The 9199-nt window shown below is 49.4% G+C and overlaps 2 protein-coding genes across 3 annotated transcripts; one reads left to right on the top strand and one right to left on the bottom strand.

The window, feature by feature from the left end:
• Positions 1-45: 45 nt before the first annotated feature.
• Positions 46-3518, top strand: LOC123148618 (calcium-dependent protein kinase 15; the record flags this gene model as incomplete). Its single annotated transcript, XM_044568084.1, is given in 8 exon segments — positions 46-513; positions 756-899; positions 1007-1159; positions 1336-1451; positions 1540-1707; positions 2040-2167; positions 2261-2360; positions 2958-3518. Coding segments are annotated over 8 exon segments (1364 nt in total), but the record flags the coding sequence as incomplete, so codon positions are not given.
• A 214-nt stretch (positions 3519-3732) lies between these two features.
• LOC123148626 (probable protein ABIL4) lies at positions 3733-6806 on the bottom strand. Of its 2 annotated transcripts, none has more exons than XM_044568097.1 (9): positions 6322-6806; positions 6140-6222; positions 5218-5368; positions 5028-5127; positions 4839-4922; positions 4654-4750; positions 4492-4544; positions 4239-4327; positions 3733-4094 (listed from the first exon to the last, which is right to left on the bottom strand). In XM_044568097.1, exons 1-9 carry the CDS (start codon positions 6448-6450, stop codon positions 3939-3941), a joined length of 942 nt encoding a protein of 313 aa, XP_044424032.1. In that variant the 5' UTR covers positions 6451-6806; the 3' UTR covers positions 3733-3938. The 2 variants fall into 2 exon arrangements, with proteins under 2 accessions (XP_044424032.1, XP_044424038.1); XM_044568103.1 differs by having other exon boundaries at positions 4654-4726; positions 6322-6691.
• Between the last annotated feature and the right edge of the window lie 2393 nt (positions 6807-9199).

The raw sequence follows: 9199 nt of genomic DNA, 5'->3' as shown, positions 1-9199 counted from the left end.
ACATCGGCCGGGTCCTAGGCCGGCCGATGGAGGACGTGCGCTCTTCCTACACCTTCGGCCGCGAGCTCGGCCGGGGCCAGTTCGGCGTCACCTACCTCGCCACCCACAAGTCAACCGGCGCGCGCCACGCCTGCAAGTCCATCGCCGCCCGAAAACTCGCGCGCGCCGACGACGTGGAGGACGCGCGCAGGGAGGTGCAGATCATGCACCACCTCACGGGCCACCGCAGCATCGTCGAGCTGCGCGGCGCCTACGAGGACCGCCACTCCGTCAACCTCGTCATGGAGCTCTGCGAGGGCGGGGAGCTCTTCGACCGCATCATCGCGCGCGGCCACTACTCCGAGCGCGCCGCCGCCACGCTCTGCCGCGAGGTCGTCAGCGTCGTGCACAGCTGCCACTCCATGGGGGTCATGCACCGCGACCTCAAGCCCGAGAACTTCTTGTTTTTGAATAAGCGGGAGGATTCGCCGCTCAAGGCTACTGACTTCGGGCTCTCCGTCTTCTTCAAGCCCGGTCAGTACCACTTCATTGCTTGGTTAATTGCACTTATGAATTCCATTCATGGTGGTTACTGAATTTACTACTAGTGTCTGGGAAGGGACAGGGGGGAAACATTCAACGATTCGCCTTAGTTCATGTTGTCTCTGCGATTTACTAGTGTATCTTTAGTGTGCTAGCTCGCTTCAATTTAGTACAGTAGTAATAACCGAGCTCAAGTTGTGCTCGAGATTAAAGGGAAGATCATGGAAATGCAGGCGAGCAGTTCAGGGATCTTGTTGGCAGTGCCTATTATGTGGCTCCGGAGGTGCTCAAGCGGCGATATGGAGCGGAGGCCGACATTTGGAGTGCTGGAGTCATCCTCTACATTCTCCTCTCCGGCGTTCCTCCGTTCTGGGCAGGTGCGTTTTTCATCGATTTTGGGCTCTGATTGATGCAGAGGCTGGAAGGTGAATACAGTTATCCTAACACGAACGCTCTATGTCTCTCCTCCCTTGTTTTTTACCAGAGAATGAGGAAGGTATATTTGATGCTGTTCTGAAAGGTCACATTGATTTCTCGTCCGATCCCTGGCCATCGATTTCAAACGGGGCTAAAGACTTGGTCAAGAGGATGCTACGGCAGGACCCCAAGGAGCGGCTCACGGCTGCCGAAATTTTGAGTAAGTCTCTCTTCTCCAGGACTTACTCTCCCACTCATTGACAATCTTGGTTGTGGAGATCAGTCTACTCATGAGCATGATAGTGCAATGCCTAGTTTTATTTGTTAAAGCTGTCCATGCTGTCTCTACAAACTGAACCTTGTGTTCACGTCATTCTAATTCATTTAAACACACAGACCATCCATGGATCAGAGAGGATGGAGAGGCCCCAGACAAACCACTTGATATTACAGTGATCAGTAGAATGAAGCAGTTCAGGGCGATGAACAAGCTTAAGAAGGTCGCCTTGAAGGTAATCAAATAATCTGAACTCCAATCCTTTTCTTTTCTTGCTTGGCAGTCCATTTAAATCTTGGTGCTCATTTCTCTTCTATATTCAGATTGTTGCAGAGAGCTTGTCAGAGGAAGAGATCGTGGGCTTAAGAGAAATGTTCAAGTCCCTGGATACTGACAACAGTGGGACAATTACTCTTGATGAACTAAGGGCTGGCTTACCAAAGCTTGGTACCAAAATTACCGAATCAGAGATAAGACAGTTGATGGAGGCGGTATGCTTGCTTAATTTCTCTTATTCTTCTTCCTGTCTATGCACGCTTATCTTATCGGCATGGCATGGTACAAATTTCATAATAGAAACAAAAAATGGCGCATATTTCTCTCTGTTCTGCATTAATGCCTATCATGTACTAAAAGGCTGTAGTGGGTGTGCACTTACATCTAAAAAGGAAGATAAGTGAATGATACCATATGACTTTAGTCGGTATAACGACCTCAATGGAAATCGACTTGTAGACGTTTCTGGTAGAGCGGTCCGTGTCACCTGACAACTCCAGCACTTTCTGTTTCAGCTCCTTAATCATTATCTTACGTTGTTGAACAGGCTGATGTTGATGGAAATGGGACCATTGATTATGTTGAATTCATATCGGCAACAATGCACATGAATAGACTAGAGAAGGAAGACCACATATTTAAAGCATTCGAATACTTTGACAAGGACCACAGCGGGTAATTTCACTTGTAACTATTCTTAAATAAATCTGCCAACTTTTGAGTATTTCATTAACCATCAAGTTGCTTGCAAACTTTCTTTTTGCATAGGTACATAACAGTTGATGAGTTGGAAGAAGCTCTGAAGAAGTATGATATGGGTGATGAGGCAACTATCAAAGATATCATTGCTGAAGTGGATACAGATCATGTGAGTAACTCCAGCAAAAGCCTACATAAGTCCATTGTGTGTTATCTGAGCATACATTATCTCAGTCATGAAGACGTAAAATATTGAACTGATGTCAGTTTGAGAATAGAATAAATTAAACAGATCATCTTGGAGACACAGTATGAGGTTTTGTTTTAAAATGTTTGGAATTTATGTCATCTCTGTTAGATTGTGGATGTATACAAAAAATAGTGTCCATATGAGATAAAATTAACAGCCTGATTAATGTTGATGCGAAGCACCTGGACGTTGATCCAAACTGCTTTGTTTTAAGAGCTCATTTGCTTATGTTAGATTAGATAGACCAACCAAGTTCATTACTTTAATGTGAGCACCTATGCTTCGATCCATACTGCTTTGTGTAAGAACTCATTTTGTTATGTTAGATTAGGTAAACCAACAGAGTTCATCGCTTTCATGTAAGCTTCAGCCATGAGGAAATCATGCCTTCAAACAATTTGCTTTAACCTTTTTGGTGGATGGGAACATTACTAGTCCTGATGCTCACAAGTTCATTCAAATGAAGCACTACTTAACTCGCTTGCTCACTACTGCATTTCCTATTTTTCTACCTAGGATGGGAAAATTAACTACCAGGAGTTTGTTGCGATGATGAAGAATAACAGCCCAGAGATTGTTCCAAATCGACGGCGCTTGTTTTAAGTCTTCCAATGGTTTATGCGAAGCTTGCGACTTCTGTTGTTGCATTGAGACCGGTGATCAGTCGAGATCTTCTTAATTGGTGAGGAATGAGCGAAGCCATTCATACTCAGCGACGGAATTATCTGCAAGTGATCCTTTATACTTGGACACACTATCTATCACCGAGAACTCTCCCCTTCAATGTGTTCTGAGCTAGGTGGCACTTTCTTGTGCTACCATGTTATACCATTCACGCCCGTAAAAAAATGTTATACCATTCACATGTATCCTTATGAGTTATGACTTATGGGGCGAGCCGTCTGGTTTTCTGTTTCCTCCAATTGATCATTTATGTAAGAAAGGGTTTGTAAAACACTTAAATGATCATATCAAGGAGGATCACGCTTCCAGATGAATATAGCGTAAATGAAGGTATCCGCAAGCGATCCTTTGTACTTGAACACATTATCCGTCATCTACAACTATTACCCTTCATGTGTTTTGAGCTGGGTGGTACTTTCTTGTGCCATTATACCATCTCATCTTACATTTCAACATGTATCCTTTTAGCTTATGAGGCAAACCATCTTGTTTTGTGCTTCGTTTACTTGATCGTTTATGTAATAAAAGGGTTTGTAAAACATTTCCAAATGACCATATCATCGGTTATGTAATAAAAGGATTTGTAAAACATTTCCAAACGACCATATCAAGGAAGATCATGTTTCAAATGAATATAACAAAACATACCTCCAAACCTGCATCACTACAGAGGTATGATTTTCATGACAGGCTTCTAAAGCACATATTGTACAGATAGGAGATATCATGGCCTGCCATCTTCAAGAGATACAACTGCATTTTACTTAGATTGTACTAGTTATTACAACAAACTTCATTTACACCAAGAGAGGATCATCGGGCTGAGATACTTTTCATCTTTGCCGACTTGTGCTTGATAAACAGAGATGCTAGCACGCTCTTCGTGCTGGCAGGAGCCTTCTGGATTTCACGCCCTGTAGCCCTGTCGAAAGAACTAAACGTCGACATATGCTTGACACCCGGCTGATCCTGAAAATGCACACGACGATACCGTCAAGAAACCAGGGTAACCGAATCGAAATCGACGTGGATAGAGTAGGACGCGAGGATGATGCCCTTCTAAGTCAGTGTGCTTTGTTGAAAGGTTTACATCATATTCTGTTTTAGTTTTACCTTTGTGCCAGCCTTTTGTGTAACATCGGATTTGGTATTCCGGTTCAGTTGCAGAGGCCTGCGCATGGGGGAAGCAGGCTGCTCCTTACCTGAAACATCAGTGATTTGGATGGAATGTTCAGTTGACATTCCATGCTCAAATACTACTACGTTCATTCAGACCAACAGTTAATAATATGTGAACTTAATGGGTGAAATTGCATTCATATGTGTCCACTGCCTGCCTCTAAAGAACTCAGAATATGTGAATTACCAAGAAGATTTGAACCATCTGATGCGACTTTGGACGATATCGTGTCGTCTAGGCTGCACAAAAACCGGGCGGCAGCAAGTTAGACCAGAAGAACTGCACTTTGGCATAAGAAACAACATGTCACATTGACAAAGTTAAACGAAATGGGGATGGCAGTCTTACATGAACGTTGGTTTATGAGCTCCATTTGCCGAAGGGCTATTGTCCGACGCCAGATGCCAGGAAAGCGTCTTTGCTGCACACACAGAAAGTGAAGGTTCTTCTTTTCTTGTTTAGATATGTATCGTGATTGGCGAGAACAGAGTGGCGCAACGAAATTCGCAAGAACAGAGGGAAGTAAGAAGCACCTGAGGGGTAAGGTCTAGGCTGTGATTCCTGATTAGTGTCTGTTCCCAGGTGCGCGACAGCCTGAGTTCTCTTATAACCAGTAGCTACATTTGCACAGAAAATTCTCAAGTTATGTTCAGTTTTTTTTCACTTACTAATACTAAAAATTCAGAGAAAGATAAGACTGCAAGTTCAGAATTTCTTCTTACATGGTAGGATATAGTGCTTGTGGTGCTTCATGCTCGCCCCCATCATCTGCTGCTGCCTGGAGCCTTCTTTGTCCACATAGATTTGGCAGGTGAAAACTTGCTATGGGTGGCCAACAGAGCAAGTGCCAGTTTAGCTGCGTAGTTTCGCCGCCATAGACTGCGCATCTTAGTGTAAACATCAAGCAAATACCTGGTTCAAGCGCGCAAGCTTGAGCTCGAAGGTCGAGATCTCGGAAGCCTGCTGCTCGAACAGGTCCGTCAGCTTGTAGGCCACCGTGCCTAGGTGGTCGACGGCGTTGACAACGGCCCGCACCGCGTAGTCTTTCAGGTTGTCCAGCACCCTGACGACAATTAGAGAGTTCAGTTCCATGAAAACATGCCATATTCTCAAGCAAGATTACAACACACGTTTGAAATCACTACACTGTTGACTGTTCATTCACCAAAATTTACCATACAGAGTTGATCCTTCCTCCATGTTTCAGAACTTTGTTCTGCACTGTCAGACATGAGGAGGGTGAACCCCTTTGATATAATTCGAATGAAGTGACAAACTGACACCACATGATTGGGGAACACCCAGAATAAATCCAATCGCCAGTACATGGTACTACAATAGGCTGGCTGTCGTTCAGAAAAGAGATATCTTCAGAAAACAAATAGGAGTACTGTAGTAGAGTACTCTGAATACCACCACTCCTTATTCGGCTAGTACATACGTACAAAGGCAGATGAAACCAAAATGACATATCTTGTTGAGTTCAGCTAGCAGAATTTGTTGCCTAGCTAGTCAGATACTCATATATGGACATCAATCCCCTCACTCACTCAAACCTGTCTGTTGCTCTCTTCCTACACCTAGCAATATCATACAGCAGCTGTTCTGGCTAGTACATGCTGCACCAACCTTGACCTCAATTCAGTTCGGCCCCTATGCCAAGTGACAAAACAGAGACAGATATAGGGTAGGTGGCATGTAAAATGCAATTGTACGAGGAATCAACAGTACACCATGGTACTAGTAAGATGGTAAATTCTCTGTGTCAGAGTGAGAACGAGACGTGCAGAGAGGATGGCAATGGAGAGGAGAGGAGAGGAGGGGCAGGGCTCACATCTGCTTCTGGTGGGTGTTGAGGTAGGACTTCTCGCAGTACTCGGAGGCGGAGTAGAGCTGCGGCCGCAGGTTCTTGAGCTCCTGCACCCACCAAAACCGTCAAGAACAGAGCCGGCCGGATCCACCGCCGAACAGAGGTGCGTGGGAGGGATCTGGGGAAGGAATAATACAGCGACCGACCTGCAGGGCCTTGACGAAGCTCTTGCTGCGCTCCATGGAGGCCTCGTCCACCGTGGCCCCCTCCCAGCCCCCCGGGCTCCGCCGCCGCCGCCGCGCCGCCTGCTGCTCCTGCTCCTGCTGCTGCTGCATTCTCTCCCTCCCTTCCTCGAGTGGAGTGCAGAGTAAGCGTTATCAATGCGACCAACACCCAGTGGTGGGGGGTGAAGAAGAAAGGGAGAGGAGTGAGTGAGTGGAGCGCGCGCGGTGGGCGCACGGGGAGCCCGAGAGAGCTACCTCCTCACCACCTCAGCGCGCGCCGGCTAAGAGAGAGAGAGACGATCTGTAAAATGTGGCTTGGTTACGCTTGGATTTAGCGCCATTTGGTGGGTGGAACCATTGATTGGTTCACCCATTCCATTCCTGGTTGGTGCTTGCTTTTGTCCCGGCCATCACACTAGTAGGAGTACAGTGGTACACTGGTGTATGGTGCTGCGGATTGTGATTGTCTTCACCAGGGCTCATGATTCCTTCCTAGCTAGATCTCGGTTAAACGTCTCAAGACACTGACAGATAAGAAGGATCTCATCTCGGTGATGCATCGAGCTAGCGGCGTGCAGGTGTCCGTAATTTGGTCATGATGCTAGCATAATTCCATCGGTGCTGCCTGAGCTGTACAGAGATGGAGATGGAGCGTGGGGGGGAGAGCGAGCAATCAATGGGGTCAGAGGCAGGTGGTGGCGATGAATGCCTGTCGGCTCGGTCAGATGTACTACTACAGTACGTACGTACAACGCGAGGGTTATGTGGAGCAATCAATAGTACACCGTAATTCCTGCCAAAAAAAATACTACACCCTAATTTTGATCATTCATGTGTATTAGGCCAACTCCAATCGCACGACCCCAAACGGACGTCCGATTTGGCCTACTTTCGTCCGTTTGGGACGGCAATGGGGTCGCCCATGTCCGCTTGAGGCCATTACTGTGTCGGTGCGCCCAACGCTCAGCCGCACCTCAAATCATGTCCGGGGTGGACGTGCTTAAAAAATCGTAAAAACTGAAAAAAATGCCAAAAAAATTAAAATAAATGCAAAACATAAAACATAACAACATAATTAAACATCACGCCCCATTGCACAGTTCATATAGACATAATTAACATAAAAAACAAAAGAAAACCGCCGCCCGCGCGCTCCTGCCGTGCCCGTCGCCGTCTCCTCACGCGTCGCCGTTGTCGTCATCATCGCCAGTAAGATTGATGTAGGGCGGCGGCGTCCAGAGGTGGGCCGGTCCCTGGAAGGCGGGAGGCGCCTGCACCACCTCACCCCGTGGCGACGTCTCGCGTTCCGGTGACTGCGGCGGCGTAGGGCACCAGTTCACGGCCCCCACGGCGTTGGCCACGTAGGCGGCCCTGCACGACCAGCTCCACCCCTGGCCCACCAGGCCCGAGTGGAACGCAGCAACGGGCTGCTCCTCCAGCACCTCCTCCGTCACGTCCTCCCTCATCTCCAGCTTCGGCACGGCCACGTCGCCGGCCGCAGAGAGGGCAATCATGGTCTCCAGGCCCTCCCATTGGCGCTCATCGTGCGTGTTCATGGAGTCTTCCATGACACGTTGAAGGAGTCGTGCCTCCTCCTCCTCCGTCATGCGAGGAGGTGGTGGTGGCGACGAAGAGGGCGAAGGCGACATCGACGGTGACGACGACGGCGTCGGCGTGAGGCCGCGCACCCGCGTACGCCCGCGCACGTGGGGAGGGCTCGGAGCACGCGCTCGCCGCTCACGTGGCCGCCGCGGCCTAGATGAGGTGCCGACCAAGAAGGACGCGCGCCGCGTGTCATGCTCGTCCTGAAACCACGTGTCCCAGAGGGCGGAGTCGGGGGCGTACCTGGGGTCATAGTAGAGGTCGTCTGGCAAGAGGCGGTGGTGGCATTCGATCTCCTCGCGACGGGCACGATCGCTCATCGGGACCGGCGGGATCGGCACCCGATCCACGGACAGATGCCATTTATTGGGGAGGTGGATATCGCTCTAGGGGAGCAGCGTCCTCGTCTCCCAATAACGTCGGCAAACATCCGCATGGATGTAGTGACGGTCGTGCTCGCCGGCGGCCGTATGGGCGATGGTGAATGCAGGCGGCGCGGGGGCCCTCCGTGGTACATGTCGTGGTGGTGATGCAGGCTCCTCTTTGACGCCGCCGCGGCGGCGGCGGCCCGAGGACGAGCCAGCCTCGTGGTCGTGCGCCCCCTTGCGACCGATGTTCCACCATCCCATGGCTGCCTGGCGGCCGGCCGGCGAGCTCGAGGAAAGGGAGAGGGAGAGCTAGGGTTTGGGGAGTGTCGGGTTTCGAGGAGGCAGCGCGGACTGGAGTGGGAAGTGTGGACTGCGACCGGTCCACAACTTCCCATTTAAGAAGGACGGCGAACGTTCGCCTGGGCGGATGATAGGTGGGGCCGACCGCGCGTGCGCATTTATATTAGGCAAGGGGAGGTAGGTGGCCGCCTGCCACGTGTCCCTGATGCGGACGAGCAGCGCGTCCGTTTTGCTGTCCGCCTGGACCCAAACCGGGCGCATGTTTGCGCTCGAAATGGCTCGGGCCGGACACAAAATGGACAAGATGGGTTCAGGCCGTCGTGCGCTGGGCCATGGGGTCTGTCTGTTTTCCCGCAAACGAACGGGGAAGGACGGGATGGGGTCGCGCGCTGGAGGTGGCCTTATGTTGTCCGCATTTCCATGAACTGGTTTTGTGTCTTTAGACGGAGAGATTTGCAATACAATGAACATTGTATTGATGGAGTGCTGGTGCACGTATATATAATACAGGGAAGGCCTCTACCTCAACTATACAAGACTAGGAGGTAGGCCACAACTCCAATACACGTGCAATATACAAAATACATACT

The sequence above is a fragment of the Triticum aestivum genome, chromosome 1B (assembly GCF_018294505.1).
Source record: "Triticum aestivum cultivar Chinese Spring chromosome 1B, IWGSC CS RefSeq v2.1, whole genome shotgun sequence".
Taxonomy (NCBI): domain Eukaryota; kingdom Viridiplantae; phylum Streptophyta; class Magnoliopsida; order Poales; family Poaceae; genus Triticum; species Triticum aestivum.
The sequence above is the reverse complement of the archived record's forward strand: the minus strand, read 5'-3'. Positions and strand labels throughout refer to the sequence as shown.